We start from the raw sequence: 17,064 nt of genomic DNA, 5'->3' as shown, positions 1-17,064 counted from the left end.
TAGTCAGGGGAAAAAAAAAAATAAGGCAAGATGTTTCAATAATAATTATTTAACATTTTTCTGGAAGTTATATTAACATTTTTCTGAAAGTTCTAAGCAATCTGGAAAGATAATAAAATTATGTTTGAACATAAGCTGTTTGGAAAATTCTAGAGTCAATTTTTAAAAGGTGAAATATTTAGAATTAAATTTGTAACTCAATAAAGTGGTCAGTAAGAAAAAGTATACAGAAATCACTATCTTTTTTATATAGAAAATCAAATGAAGGGGAGAAAAGATTACATTCACCATAAAAAACAAAAAAACTAAGAATAACCCTAAAAAGAAATATCTGGGCATTAAACAGCAACAGGAGCTCTGGTGGAGCAGTAGTTAAGAGCTAAGGCTACTAACCAATAAAATGTTGGCAGTTCAAATCCACCAGCTGCTCCTTGAAAACTCTATGGGGCAGCTCTACTCTATCCTATAGGGTTGGTATGAGTCAGAATAGACTTGACTGCAACAGATTTGGTTTGGTTTAAACAGCAACAACTGCAAACAACTGACATTTATTGAGTGCATATCATATTAGGCAAAAAACAAAGAGCTTTGTGCATATTAGTTCATTTAACTAAAAAATAAGATAATATGAGAAACTATCGTATTTGAATAAATATATGAGAATATGATGAAGATATCAATTTTCCCCAAATTAATCAGTCCATGTGGACTTTGCTTTGGAATTTCAGGAAGTGATTCAGAACAATAAAATGCCAATAACAGCCAAAAAACTAGTTAAAAAAAAAGCAGTGAATTACCACTAACTACCAGATGTCAAACACATGTAAACATGTAAAGCTGAAATAATAAAAAATGAGGCCAGAGTCAAGCAATGGATCAACAGAAGAGTGATATTGAATAACCAGTTCCAAATTTTGCTTTCCCTCTCTTTAATTAATACCATTATGTCATCTTCCACCACATGTCTGTCATACTGTGGTGGCCTACATATTGCTGTGATTCTGGAAACTATGCCACCTGTATTTCGAATACCAGCAGGGTCACCAATGGTGGACAGGTTTCAGTGGAGCTTCCAGGCTAAGATGGACTAGGAAGGAGGACATGGCAATCTATGTCTAAAAATATTGGCCAGTGAAAACCGTATGAATAGCAGCACAACATTGTCTGATGTAGTGCAGAAAAAATGAGCCCCTTGGGTTGGTAGGCACTTGAAACACAACTGGGGAAGAGCTGCCTCCTCAGAGGAGAGTGGACCTTAATGACGTGGATGGAGTCAAGCATTCAGGACCTTCATTTGCCAAGGTGGCATGACTCAAAATGAGAAGAAACAGCTACAAATATCCATTAACAATCGAAACGTGGAATGTACAAAATATGAATCTAGGGAAATTGGAAGTTGTCAAAAATGAAATACAACACATAAAGATCAATATCCTAGGCATTAGTGAGATGAAATGGACTGGGTGACATGCTGGGAATGACAAATTGAAGAGGAACAACATCACATTCATTGCAAAAAAAAAAAAATTCAAGATTGATCCTGAAGTACAACATTGTCAGTGATAAGATAATATGCATACGTCTACAAGGAAAACCAGTTAATACAACCATTATTCAAGTTTGCACACCAATCACTAATGTCAAAGATGAGAAACTGAAGATTTTTTACCAACTTCTGCTGTCTGAAATTGATCAAACATGCAATCAAGATGCACTGATAATTACTAGTAACTGGAATGCAAAAGTTGGGAACAAAAAACGAAGGCTTAGTAGCTGGAAAATATGGCCTTGGTGACAGAAATGCAGCCAAATGTTGCATGATAGAATTTTGCAAGACCAATGACTTATTCACTGCAAATAACTTTTTCAACAACATAAATTTCAACTATACACATGGACCTCACTGGAAGGAATACATGGGAATCAAATTGACTACATCAGTGGAAAGAGATGTTGGAGAAGCTCAGTTATCCTCAGTCAGCACAAGGCCAGGGGCCGACTGCAGAAGAGATCATCAATTGCACATACACAAGTTCATGTTGAAGCTGAAGAAAATTAAAGCAAATCCACAAAAGCCGAAATACTACCTTGAGTATAGTCCACCTGAGTTTGCAGACCATCAGGAATAGAGTTGATGAATTGAACACTAATGACTGAAGACTAGATGAGTTGTGGGATGACATCAAGGATATCATACCTGAAGAAACCAAAAGGTCATTAAAAAGACAGGAAGGAAAGAAAAGACCAAAATGGATGTCAGAAGAGACTCTGCAACTTGCTCTTGAACGCAGAGTAGCTAAAGGGAATAGAAGAAATGATGAAGTAAAAGAGCTGAGCAGATGATTGCAAAGAGTGGCCTGAGAAGACAAAGCAAGGTATAACAATGAAATGTGCAAAGACCTGGAGTTAGGAAACCAAAAGAGAAGAACACACTCGGCATTTCTCAAGCTGAAAGAACTGAAGAAAAAATTCAAGCCTCAAGTTGCAATACTGATGGGCTCCTAACCCTGGTGGTGTAGTTCGAATCCACCAGGTGCTCCTTGGAAACTCTACGGGGCAGTTCTACGCTGTCCTATAGGGTCCCTATGAGTCAGAATCGACTCGACAGCAACGAGTTTAGTTTGGTTTTTGATTATGGGCAAAATGGAGCCCCGGTGGCAAAGTGGTTAAGACCTATGCCTACTAATCAAAAGGTGGGCAGTTTGAATCCACCAGCTGCTCTTTGGAAACCCTATGGGTGGTTCTTTTCTGTCCTATAGGATTGTTATGAGTTGGAATTGCCTCGATGTCAATGGGTTTGGTTTGGTTTTTATGGGCAAAATATTGAACAATGCAGGAAGCATCAAAAGAAGTTGGAAAGAATACACAGAGACACTGTACCAAAAAGAACTGGTTGACATTAAACAACTTCAGGAGGTAGCATATTATCAAGAACCAATGGTATTGAAGGAAGAAGCCCAAGCTATACCAAAGGCATTGCCTAAATACAAAGCTCCAGGAACTGATGGAATACCAATTGAGATGTTTCAACAAGTGGATGCAGCACTGGAGGTGCTCACTCATCTATGCTAGGAAATTTGGATGACAGCTACCTGGCCAACTGACTGGAAGAAATTCATATTTGTGCCCATTCCAAAGAAAGGTGATCTAACAGAATGTGGAAATTATCAAACAATATCATTAATATCACATACGAGTAAAATTTTACTGAAGATAATTCAAAGACAGATGCACCAGTACATCAACAGGGAACTGCCAAAAAATCTAGCCAGATTCAGAAAAGGACATGGAATGAAGTATATCATGGCTGATGTCAGATGGATCTTGGCTGAAAGCAGAGAATAGCAATGTCTTAGTCATCTAGTGCTGCTATAACAGAAATACCACAAACGGATGGCTTTAACAAAAAGAAGTTTATTCTCACACTGTCTAGTAGGCTACAAGTCCAAATTCAGTTCATCAGCTCCACGGGAAGGCTTTCTCTCTCTGACGGCTCTGGAGGAAGGTCCTTGTCATCAATCTTCCCTTGGTCTGGGAGCATCTCAGCCAGGAACCTCAGGTCCAAAGGTTATGCTCTGCTCCCGGCACTGTTTTCTTGGAGGTCCCCAACTCTCTGCTTGCTTCCCTTTCATCTCTTGTAAGATAAAAGGTGGTGCAGGCTACTACACCCCAGGGAAACTCCCTTTACATTGGATCAGGGATGTGGCCTGTGCAAGGGTGTTACATTCCACCCTAATCCTCTTTAACCACAGGCAGAGATTATGATTTATAACACATAGGAAAAATCACAAAATGGAGGACAACCACATATGGCCTAACCAAGTTAACACATATCTTGGGGGTGGGGAGGACACAATTCAATCTTTTATACCCAGAAAGATGTTTACCTGTGATTTACTGACTATGAAAAGGCATTCGACTGTGTGGATTATAACAAATTACGGACATTTCAAAGAATGGGAATTCAGAACACTTACTTATACTCATGTTCATGTTGGGCCTGTACATAGACCAAGAGGCAGTCATTTGAACAGAACAAGGAGATGTTGGGTGGTTTAAAACCAGAAAAGGTGTGCATCAGGGCTGTATCCTTTTACCATACTTAATCTGTATGCTGAGAAAATAATCCAAGAAGCTGGACAATATGAAGAAAAATGTGGCATCAGGATCGGTAGAAGACTCAGTAACAGCCTGCAATAGGCAGATGACACAACCTTGCTTGCTGAGAGCAAAGAGAACTTGAAGCACTTACTGATAAAGATCAAAGACCACAGCCTTCTGTATGGATTACACCTTAACATAAAGAAAACAAAAATCCTCACAAATGGACCAATAAACTACAACATGATGAACGGAAAAAGACCAAAGGTCTCAAGGATTTCATTTTACTTGGATCCACAATTAACACCCATGGAAGCAGCAGTCAAGAGATCAAAAGACGTATTTGCATTGGGCAAATCTGTTGCAAAAGACCTCTTTGAAGTGTTAAAAAAGCAAAGATATCACTTTCAGGACTAAGGTGCACCTGTCCAAAGCCAGGATATTTTCAATTGCCACTTATGCATGCAAAAGCTGAGCAATGAATAAGGATGACCAAAGAAAAATTGATGCTTTTGAATTATGGCGTTGGTGAAGAATATTGAATATACCATGGATTGCCAGAAGAACAAACAAGTCTGTCTTGGAAGAAGTACTGCCAGAGTGCTCCTTGGAAGCAAGGATGGCAAGACATGTGATCAGGAGGGACCAGTCCCCAGAAAAGGACAACATGCTTGGTAAGGCAGAGAGTCTGTGAAAAAGAGGAAGACCCTTGACAAGATGGACTGACATGGTGGCTGCAACAATGGGCTCAAACATAGCAATGATTGTGAGGATGGCTCAGGACCAGGCAGTGTTTCATTCTGTTGTACATAGGGTCGCCATGAGACATAACTGACTTGTCGTCACCTAACAACAACAACATGTCATCCTTAAGCATCAGTGAGATTTGTGCACAAAGTCCAAAAAAGAAAAACATTAGGACAAAGTAGAACTGCTCCATGGGGTTTCCAAGGAGCAGGCTGGTGAATTTGAACTGCCAACCTTTTGGTTAGCAGCCCAGCTCTTAACCACTGCGCCACCAGGGCTCCATGTGTATATAGTAGAAATATTATATTAACAGCTACCACCAAAATTCTCCACAGGAGAAAACTGTATTTGTTTGGGGAAAAAATTTTAAGGGTATAAGGGGAGATCATTGGAACCTGATAGGGGGTGGGTTTGCTCTGCTTAGAAAAATGGCTAGAGTATGTTTGCTTCCCAGGAATGGGAATTAGGATGTCAATGACAATCCAACCTAAGGTGACCAATATGGATGCAGAAACTGTGCTGAATACTACTAAGAGCTGAGAAGAAAGGACTGACCACTTACAAGGTGGATTTGGCAATCTGAAAGGTATTGGTGGTCTTGACCAGAATAGTTCTGGTAGAAGCCCAATAGGAACAGGCTCAGAAGAGGATGACAGGGTGGTGGAAAATCTGGAAACCAATAGTGATGATGGTTGTATCACAAGATGAACATAATTAATGTCACTGAATTGTACACACACACAAAAAAATGTTAAAATGGCAAGTGTTTACCACAATTAAAAGCAACAACAACAAAAAAGTCCTAGAACTAATGAGTGAGTTTAGCAAGTCACAGAATACAAGGTCAACATACAAATGCTGTGTCAACTGTATTTCTCGGGATTAGGTATAACAAAGAATGATGATGTTAATTAATGAGTTGTGTTCTTATGCTGCCATATTCACTCTGCTATGTGCCAAATCTATGGTCAAAAACAACTAGCGCTTATTATCTACACTGGCACTTATGTTTCTCCTTGTATCTGAAGAAATAAAAAAGTAAAAAAGAAATAGACTTGGTAAATTACCTTGTTCAAGTCACACTATCAGTGAGTGGTTGGACAAAGCTTTGAACTGAGGAATTTCAGACTTGAAAGATTCCAATTTTTAGTCTTATGAAATAATTCCTCCAACGTTAATATCTACTCTAACAGAGTCACAGGTTAGAAAATGCTTTGTAAACTCTTTAACTGAAAAAATGTTATATTCATTTTTATAAGAAATTAGCAAATTAACATTAACTAAACTTCTTATTTCAGGTCTTTGCCTTCAATTTTAAAATAATGTCATTTATTTATACTAGCAATGATTCCATCTACAAAATGATCGATGTATATTTTCTTACTTACTTTTATTTTCTTTAAAGAGGTCTGGTCTAATCAACGCTAGGATCTTTTCCAATTTCATGCTTTTCATTTTTTTAAATTCAGGGAAGAAGATATCAACGAACTTGCTGACATTAATTGAATCATCTTCAACATCACAAAACTGAGATACATGTTGTCTTTCCAGGTATTCTTCTAAACTGTCAAAATCCAAAATACAATTTAAGATTATTATAAACTGAAGTTTAATAAACATGCAAATAAAGAAGACTTAAAAAATATATTAACAAATAAGTGGGGGTTTAAAAAAACAAGTAAACATTGAATTTCAAGTAAAGGCAAGTTGTATATGTCTGTCATGTCCAAGAATATGGCATTTAATTCAACTCTTTTTATTGAACCACACCAAATAAGAATCAGTGATATGATATCCTCTATTTCTGACTATCTTCAAGGATAAACAGACTTGAAGATAAAATGTTTTATTTAAAATAAAATATGTATATTTCCTCTTTGTAGAGCTTTACAAATAGTTTCTATTTTTCCTTTCAGTTTTGTCTTTGAACCAAAGGTTTTTTGGAGCACAAGCTCATTTCCTATTTTCAAATAGCTAAGACCTTTTGGGTCTTTTTTATTATTTATTTCCAATTTTATTGGAATATGCTCAGTAAATATGAGTAGTTGTTGTTGTTGTTGTTAGGTGCCATCGAGTCAGTTCCGACTCATAGCGACCCTATGCACAACGGAACGAAACACTGCCCGGTCCTGCACCATCCTTACAATCGTTGTTATGCTTGAGCTCATTGTCGCAGCCACTGTGTCAATCCACCTCATTGAGGGTCTTCCTCTTTTCCGCTGAACCTGTACTCTGCCAAGCATGATGTCCTTCTCCAGGGACTGATCCCTCTTGACAACATTCCAAAGTATATAAGACACAGTCTCGCCATCCTTGCCTCTAAGGAGCATTCTGGCCGCAGTTCTTCCAAGACTGATTTGTTCGTTCTTTTGGCAGTCCATGGTATATTCAATATTCTTCGCCAACACCACAATTCAAAGGCGTCAACTCTTCTTCGGTCTTCCTTACTCATTGTCCTGCTTTCACATGCATATGATGTGATTGAAAACACCATGGCTTGGGTCGGGCGCACCTTAGTCTTCAGGGTGACATCTTTGCTCTTCAACGCTTTGAAGAGGTCCTTTGCAGCAGATTTGCCCAACGCAAAGCGCCTTTTGATTTCTTGACTGCTGCTTCCATGGCTGTTGATTGTGGATCCAAGTAAAATGAAATCCTTGACAACTTCAATCTTTTCTCTGTTTCTCATGATGTTGCTCATTGGTCCAGTTGTGAGGATTTTTGTTTTCTTTATGTTGAGGTGCAATCCATACTGAAGGCTGTGGTCTTTGAGCTTCATTAGTAAGTGCTTCAAGTCCTCTTCACTTTCAGCAAGCAAGGTTGTGCCATCTGCATAACGCAGGTTGTCAATGAGTCTTCCTCCAATCCTGATGCCTCCTTCTTCTTCATGTAGTCCAGCTTCTCGTATTATTTGTCCAGCATACAGATTGAATAGGTATGGTGAAAGAATACAACCCTGACGCACACCTTTCCTGACTTTAAACCAATTACTATCCCCTTGTTCTGTCTGAACAACTGCCTCTTGATCTAAGTAAAGGTTCCTCATGAGCACAACTAAGTGTTCTGGAATTCCCATTTTTTTCAGTGTTATCCATAGTTTGTTATGATCCACACAGTCGAATGCCTTTGCATAGACAAAAATATGAGTGGTAGTATCTTAATTTTTAAGAAATCTTTTGTTAAGGTTTTCTTTGTGAACAAAGACATCACCAATTTTTTTGTGGCTATTCCATGGAGATAAAAAGTGTCAATTTTTTAATTTTTATTTTGGGGATTTGAGATTGTATATATGAATATATTTGGATATCATATATCATAGGTCATTTACTATATGTAGTTTATGGAGTATATATTTTTCATTACTGTATATCCTGGCTTATTTCTGTGTGTTAGCAGATGTACTGAGCTCTCTCACAACAATGGTATTTTTTTCCCATTTCTCCTTATTTTTTGAATACTGTTTTCCTTTATGTATTTAGCTGTTACATTGGTGGGAGATAAATTTTCTTATTACTGTATCTTTTTCATAAATACTGACTTTTACATTGCATCCTTCTTTATCAAGTTTAGCGCTTTTACCATTCAATTCAAATACTTTTATCTTCCCTGGCTACTTGTTTTCTGCCATACCTTTATTTTTATTTCTCTTTCTGTGTTTCTTGCAAACAGCATAGATGAGTGCAGTTTTTTAAAACTTTTTGTTTTTAAAAATTTTACAATTTACCAAAAATTGCAAGACAAGGGCAATGAACTCCCAATTATACCACTGATCTAGATTCAACAACTGTTAACATTTTGCCGGATCTGTTTTCTCTCTCTTTCTACATGTTTGTGTGTGTGTGTGTGTGTGTGTGTGTGTGTGTGTGTATGCTTGTTGAGGGGAGAAAACATTTGAGAGTAAGTTGCAAACATCTTAGCCATTTACCCTCAAATGTTTCAGGAAATTTTACATTGATATAAATTATTGTTTCATAAACCATCCATATTCAAATTTTACCAATTTCCCAATACTCTCCTTTATAGCAGTCTTTTTTTTTTTTTTTTTCTTAATCCAGGTTCATGCATTGCATTTAGTTGTCCTGTCTCCTTAGCCTCCTTTAATGCCTAACAGTGTGTCAGTTGTTTTTTGTCTTTCATGATACTGGTATCTTTAAGAGTCTAGGCCAGATGTTTTGTAGCGTTCCTCATTTTGGATGTACCCAATGGATGAACTGTTGGCAGGAATACTCCATAGTGATGTGTCCTGCTTGGTACATCGTGATAGGAAGTGTACAATGTCTGTTTTTCCCAATATTGGTGATATTGATGTGGTTAATGTAGTATCTTCCAATTTTCTCCACTGAAAAGCTACCATTTTCTCCACTTAAATAATAAGTTACCTGTGGGGACATTATTATTATTATTTATTTATTATACTTTAAGTGAAAGTTTACAAATCAAGTCAGTCTCTCATACAAAAACCTATACACATCTTGCTATGTTCTCCTAGCTGTGCTCCCCCAAGGAGACGGCACACTCCTCCACTCCACCCTGTATTCCCTGTGACCGTTCAACCAGCTCCTGTCCCCCTTTGCCTTCTCATCTCGCCTCCAGACAGGAGCTGCCCACAGAGTCTCATGTGTCTACTTGAGCCAAGAAGCTCACTCCTCACCACTGTCATTTTCTGTCTTATAGTCCAGTCCAATCTGTGGGAACATTATTTGAAATAGTGTAAATATTTTTATACCTGGTTTTAGTGCCCCTTGAGGATTCTTATCTAAATCAGTTATTACTATGATGGTTTTAGTGAGTTCAGTTTTTTTTTTTTAACATAATCTGGTAATCTCTAGATTAGATTTATGACAGAATGAAATCTTTTAATATTTAGTATACAGCCATACATTTGATTTTCTTCCTTCCACATTACTTTATACATCTATTTATTTGACATTGTGGCTTCTTCTTTATTCTTTTCCTGATCCGATCAAGTTGCTATTCCTTTCTTGCCCTACCCCTAACCCCATTAATGTGGAAGTTGTACTACACCTGTGCACAGAACTAATGTTTAACATCTTTTACCTGCTCTCATAACCAGACACATATATTCCAATTATAAATTGCATCCTGGTACTCTATTTCAATCTTTAACACTACACTTGTCCTCCCTTTCCTTTTTGTCTCCTCTTTTGTAAGTTTATATTTATCCTTCATGTTTAGGGTTTTATCCCAGGATTTGCCCAAATCTGTGTTTTTTGTATCAGCCCAGGCTAGACCACTATAAACTCTTTCAGTCAACAGACTCATATCTTTTTTTTTTTCTTCTTTATTTCAGGGAAATTTTTTTTTCTGTTATTTGCTGAATTATAGCTTCACCACCTTCACTCTTTTTCTCAGTATAGACTTTCCCTCATTAGCACATTCATTCTCCCAGATATATTCTCTAGATTGCTTACTGATGCTCTTGTGATTTCTATCTCATTTTTTGTTCTGTACTTCGAGCTATTCCTGCATCTGATTTTCCAAGTCTCAAATGACTATCAGACCCTCTAATTCTCCTCTGAATTTCTAGGTCAAATTATGATTTTTATAATTCAAATTAAAAGCAATTTTTTTTAGTCTGTCCTGTACTTGTATTTCAAGTATTATTATTATCATTTAGGATTTGTCTGTCTCTTTTATCAGTTCTCGTTCACTGGACATGTGTTTTGATTGCTGTGTAGGTCTTTCTCTGGCTGCTAGGCTCCCTTAAGTAGGTAGTTGTTTTCCTTTGTTGGCTCACTAACCTAGCTCTGTTTATTAAGAGTACTAAGTGGTGGAACTCCTGTAGATAGAAGGCAAAGTGGCCTCTAGGCTATGCGCTGTGCTGTAGAAGCCAGAAGGCTGTCATTCCCTGCAGGAACAAGTCGAAAAAGCCCAGAGTGCTGGGTTTCAAGGACAATGAATTCGGTAATTCCACTCCGCTCCATCTTGGCATTTCAGGGGTCAGGAACCCAGCGAAGTCCAATATCACCCTTCCTTTTGGACATCACAAGTCTGTGTTAGCTCTTCCCAGGGTCTGTGGTCTGTCTCCAGGTTCTGATCTCCTGGGCTCAGATCTTTCCTCCAGGCACACACCAAGCCCTCAGTGGAAAAAGTACCACAGCATTTTTTCTGTATCTTTTGTTGAGGACCTAAATAGAGCAGAACAGGTTGGCCACTTCTGTCATGGAGAAACTTTCCTCCAGGCGATGCAGGTTCACAAACTTCAAGCATTTGTCTGTGCAGGGATAACCAACCTGACAAAGACGTGGGGCTCATGTTCATGGAAACAGTTGCTGCTGAGTCTGACAAACACAATTCAGAGTAGAATTGTGCTCCGTAGGGTTTTCAATGGCTATGATCTTCCAGAAATAGACTGCCAGGTCTTTCTTCTGAGATGTTTCTGAGTGGGTTCCATCCATCAATCTTTTGGTTAGCAGCTAAGCGCTTAACTGTTTGTACCACCCAGAGACCCCTTCATGTTTATGGACGGGACCACCTAGTACCCCCAGTCTACTTGCTCTGGTTTGAACAACCATTTCAGCTCACCTGCCAAGCCCCAAAGAGGAGAGAGAGGATGCTCTGAGATGCGGGAAGAGGATGGCAATAAAAAGTAGAAGTAAACAAATGTGTAAATTAATCTTGAGAGTTTCTGCCCTCTAATTTTTCAGGTTCTAGGTCTACTTAAAGTACGTCAGGTGGATGTGGATGGCACTTGTTGAGCCTGGCCTCCAGAAAAGAGATGTAAAATTCCAGCTCTATACTAGCACCAGGGGCCCTGGTGGCACAGAGGGTAAAGTGCTTGGCTGTTAACCAAAAGGTTGGTGGTTCAAACCTACCAGCCACTCCACAGCAGAAAGATGTGTTACTCTGCTTCCATAATGATTTATAGCCTTGGAAATCTTATGGGGGCAGCTCTACTCTGTCCTATAAGGTCCCTGTATGTCGAATTCAACTTGACGCAGTGGGTTTGGTTTTTGAGAAACCCTGGTGGCATAGTGGTTAAGTGCTATGCCTGCTAACCAAAAGGTCGGCAGTTCAAATCCACCAGGCGCTCCTTGGAAACTCTATGGGGCAGTTCTACTCTGTCCTATAGGGTTGCTGAGTCTGAATCTACTCAACAGCAGTGGGTTTGGATACTAGCACCATTCCATGCTGCCCTCTTGTGGCTATTGCTCAGGATAAACATGGGCCAAGGAAAAAACTGAATCTCTAAGTTTAGGAAGTAGCAGCCCTGGTGGTGCAGTGGATAAAGTGCATGGCTGCTAACTGAAAGGTGGGTGAGTTGGTGGTTTGAACCCACCAGCAGCTTCACAGGAGAAAGATGTGGTAGACTACAGTCTTGGAAATCCTATGGGGCAGTTTTACTCATCCTATCGGGTTGCTATGATTTGGAATAGACTCATTGGCAATGGGCTTGGTTTTTTGGTTTTTAAGTTTAGGAAGAAAATACTACAGACTTTGTCAAAACAAGATTTCCACATCTCATTCCACCACCATGTTTCCAATTAAAATGTCTAAATTGTTCCTGTCATTATATGGGTTTTGAAAAAGTGGGGACAATAGCTTCAAAGTTGGATTCAGTGGGGACTTTTTACCTGAAATATAGCACCAATGGGATGGCAACTTCGCTTTTACCGGTTGCATTAATGAGTGTTTCATAGAACAGTTTTTTCTTTTAATGGCTCATAAATTCTGGTATGAAATTCGATACGTTTTTAAACCCAACGCTCTCACCCAAACCTTTCTCCTGTCCGCTCATTATAATTTTCCCCTCAAAACCCTGAAAATAACTAGTGCTGTTTACAAAGCCCTTTGTCAGAAGCTGATTTTCTTTATGAGTCTCTCCCCTGGGTGGTGCAAATGATTAACATGGTTGGAGGTTTGAATCCACTCAAAAGAGCCTCCAAAAAAAAAAAGGCCTGACCATCTACTTTAAAAAATTAGTCACTGAAAACCCTATGGATCACAATTCTACTGTGACACACATGGGGTCATCCTGAGTTGGAACTGGTTTTATCCTGTTTAAAACTTAGAATTAATGTTATTTGGGGCCTTCTCACTACCTAGAAAAATATGACAGCTCCAGGAACCAGTAGATAGAGCTACTCAAGACAAACCACTACAATTCATTAATAAGGCAACAAAGAAAGTTCTGGAGATTCACAACCAGAAAACGCAGTGGCAATTGGCTACCAAGCAGGAGGAGACACATACTCTGAAGTCGCAAGACTCAGTGACTTTAACTACGTTCCTATTCACCCACCTTTATTACAGTCACAGCTCTAACTGTGTGTCAAATTCTTTGGATATCCTGAGTCTTCAGGGAAATAAAAGGCACAAATGGCAACACATAAAGCCAACATGTGCATGTTACTTATGCTCATTTTCAAATATAATTTTAAAAGCTCATTAACAAAAATATATAACCATTTTGTTCTCAGCATTTTATAACTACTAACTGCCCTAAGTCAAGCAGCAAACTATGCTTCATGTCTTTAGGATACAAGGAAGGTGGAAGCGGGATGGGGACATGAAAGTGGAGACTGGATTGGGAAGGATTATGAAGAGTCCCAAACTACCCCTCCAGCTCCAGGCTACGATGCTAGACTGATGTGCCTAACTTTATAAATACAAGCAGGGAAAATTCTTTCCTCTCTAATTCTCTTGATATAAACTTTCAGGGCAATCCCAGGCTTGCTGAATATACAATATTACTCAGTTGACTAGAAGAAATACTTGAGACTTCATCATAAAAATGCTTTGACTTAGATCTTGAGATATTTGGACATTACATTTCATTATTTAATAACACATTGTAAATATTAAATTTTCTGGTCTTGAGCTACCTGTCTTGTTTCTTCTTCATCTCTGCAGATGTGCCCTCATCTTCGACCTCGGGGTGGTCTTCAGACGGTTCTTCAGATTGGGTCTCTGGTTCAGATTCATGTTCTTCAAAGGGAGCCTGTTGTTGATTTCCTTGTGAGATAACTAGAATGTAGCTTATGCCAGTTGTCATAAATGAGACAAAATCTTCAAAGTCAGGCTACAAAATAAAATTAAAAGCTGTTTATTCAGGTTTCTCAACTGGATGAACTAAAATGGCAGCACTAACCAAGTCAAGTGAAATGTACCCCTTTGTGATCATTGGGTAAGAGAATGTTATCCTTATAAACTCCCTGTTAATAAACAAATCTTTGAAGGATAGATGTTCACTGAGAGCAGGGATTGATCTTAAAGACAGACTAATAACATGGTTCTCAAACTTTAGCATGTATCCAAATCATCTGGAGGGCTTACTAAAACAGATTGCTAAAGCCCAGCCCCAGAGTCTGATTTGGGATTTTGGGTGGGGCTCAGGCATTCAATTTTCTAAAAAGTTCCCCGGTGATGCTGATGCAGCTGATCCAGCCCTCTTCCTTTACATGTGTAGAAGCTGGGGTCCAGAGAGACTGAGTTATGCAGCTAGTTCTAGAAAGCGCTGTCCAATAGAGCTTTCTGATACGATGGATATGTTCTTCCTTACTGTACAACACAGTAGCCACAGGTAGCTATAGAGCACTTGAATGTGGTTTGTGCAATCGAGACACTGAATTTTTAATTTTATCTAATTTTAATTCATTTAAATTCAAATAACCATATGTATGTAGTGCCTACCATACTGAGCAGTGTAGTTCTAGAAACAAGGTTTCCTGATTTCCAAGCCAGTGCACTTTCCAGTACACAGCACTGCCTTTATTATATAATCCAGGTGAAGGAGAATTAAAGAAATAGTTTGAGAGAAAGACCTTTAGGTAGAAACAGGGTAAAGTAATCCTCTGTAGTTTATGACAAGGAAACTTCAACCCAGGGTAAGAATGTATAGGAAAGGACTGGATATTCACTTCTAGAATGTTGATACAGAGAGTCTTGGAGATCATGAAATAAAGAGGTCTTCACACACACACATACACACACACACACACACACACACAACAGAATCAGGCCATCCAGTTGTGCTCAGCCACCACTATTTCTCCTGGGGATTTCCCCATAGCTGCCATCACTGGCATCACCATGATATTGACACTAACAAGGACATCTGGAACTTACTTGTTTGGTCACACTTACTGAGTTTCTATAATGAGAATCTAAAAAGCTTATGGTAACCCATTGTATTAAAAAAAAAAAAGTTTGATTTGTTTTTTTTTAAACTTTCTTACCTGGTCTGCCATTTGACTATAGAAGTCCCTAACATTTTCTTCAGTGAGCCTTCTCTTATCTTCTGCTTCTATGACAAATCCTGCCTTTGTAATCTTCCATTGGAGAGTAAGGTCAGATCCAGAAGTGTTGTGGGACCACATGTAAGACAAGTTAAGGACATTTATTTCCTGGGCTTAACAAACCACCCAGATTTGAATGTGTTTTGTGTAAAGACCTCAGCAGGATCTATAGGTTTCAAGCTGCTAAAAATATATAAACAAAGAGAGCCCTTTTCACTCCCTCCAGATATCTGGGTTGTCAAGGCTTGTACCAGAGATTCGGCATATTTCTGTTATTTAAGTGGACTGCCTTTGAATATATACAAACTAACTGAATTCCAAGGAAAGACATAGCATTCTAAATAGTTCCTAAAGACATAAATTTGAAAGCACTTTTTAGTCGCTATTTTCAAAATTGTTTTAAATTTCTTTTAGTCCTTAATTTGTTAAACCAAAAAACCAAACCAAAGTCGACACTATAGGACAGAGTATAACTGCCACATAGGGTTTCCAAGGAGCACCTGGTGGATTTGAACTGCTGACCTTTGGGTTAGTAGCCGTAGCTCTTAATCACTACACCACCAGGGTTTCCAATTTGCTAAAGCTATTTTTTATAGCATATATTCTAGAATTTGTTAAAGTTACAGCACACATGTTATTAAAGCACACACACACACACAAACATATACATATAAATTATTAGGAAGGACAGGATTTAAGATTTAATCATGCTTTTTTTTTTTACTTATTTTAGGAGTCCCTGTATGGTACAAATGTTAAGCACTCATCTAACTAAAAGGTCGGCTGTTGAAATCCACCCAGAGGCACCTTGGCAATCCACTTCCAAAAGCTTGTAGCCATTGAAAACCGTATGGAATGCAGTTCTACTCTGAAACACATGGGGTTGCCATGAGTTGAAATCAACTCAATGTTAACTTTTTTTTTACTTATTTGAATGAAAATTTAATATAATGCCAAAATTCCATGTGCATGTCCCTCAAGAATAATAAAATGTAACAAATGGAAGTTTGGATGGAAATATAACAAGGCAAATGAGATACTAAGCAATTAAATACGAACAGAAACTGGGTTCGAAGCAACTCAATAATTGCATTAAATGATACCATCAATATGAGCTTAATTTGATTTGCGAGTATCCAGCACCAGCTACATTCTGCATCTAGTATGAAAACAAACACTGTACTGGTTCCAATGGCTTTTTGGTGTTACAGATCATTAGTTACATCTGTGTGAATAATCTAACCAACGTTCCTTTCGAACAAAGTTTAAAACTCAAATCATGTCTTTGTTAAGAAAACAGTAAATAAAATCTAAGTAATACTGAAACTCAGTAACTCCTCCTTTACAGTAGTTGAAAAATGCCTGTGTTCATTTCCTTTTTGTTCAAAATATTCCACATTCCTTATTTTATCTGTTATGTAGCCTTTTACTACAATTCAGAAAAGTAAGGTCTTTAGTAGATATTCATTACATCTCAAAAATATTTATTACTCTGAAGCAAAAAAATTAGGATGAATTGATGATTAATAGCATTGTATTAACTAAAAGAACTATATATTTTGAGAACCTTCACCATCATGGCTATTAAAACATACTCTAATAAGGAACAGTAAACCATTGGTATATGATATTATTTTGAAAGGTGTTATAAAATATAACCGATTTATGGGGGAATGAGGTACAGTTTGGTGCACTCCTTCGACAAACGATAGAAAATGGAAAGTAAGGCTACCTTTATAGAGTCATATTGATGAAATCAACACATAATTGGAGGAAAATATGTGTGTCCCATGACCTCTGTACCATCTGTTTTATTATAGGTTTTTTTTTACTTTCTAAAAAAAAAAAAAATTATTGTCTTTTTTTATTGTTGTTGAGAATATACACAGCAGAATACATACCAATCCAACATTTTCTACATATACTATTCAGTGACACTCATTGCATTCTTCAAGTTGTG

General features: G+C 38.0%; 1 protein-coding gene across 1 annotated transcript in view; it reads right to left on the bottom strand.

Annotated features, from left to right (window-relative positions):
- The window catches only part of NME8 (NME/NM23 family member 8), a 62,791-nt gene that overhangs the window by 20,038 nt on the left and 25,689 nt on the right, over positions 1-17,064 (bottom strand). The window contains exons 8-10 of the mRNA XM_003406903.3: positions 15,045-15,137; positions 13,692-13,888; positions 6,237-6,412 (exon numbers count right to left, since the gene is read on the bottom strand). Coding sequence (XP_003406951.1) covers positions 6,237-6,412; positions 13,692-13,888; positions 15,045-15,137 — 466 coding nt within the window. The remainder of the gene's footprint in view (positions 1-6,236; positions 6,413-13,691; positions 13,889-15,044; positions 15,138-17,064) is intronic.

This window comes from Loxodonta africana, chromosome 8 (assembly GCF_030014295.1).
Source record: "Loxodonta africana isolate mLoxAfr1 chromosome 8, mLoxAfr1.hap2, whole genome shotgun sequence".
Lineage (NCBI taxonomy): Eukaryota > Metazoa > Chordata > Mammalia > Proboscidea > Elephantidae > Loxodonta > Loxodonta africana.
This window is presented reverse-complemented; position numbering and strand designations above follow the sequence as displayed.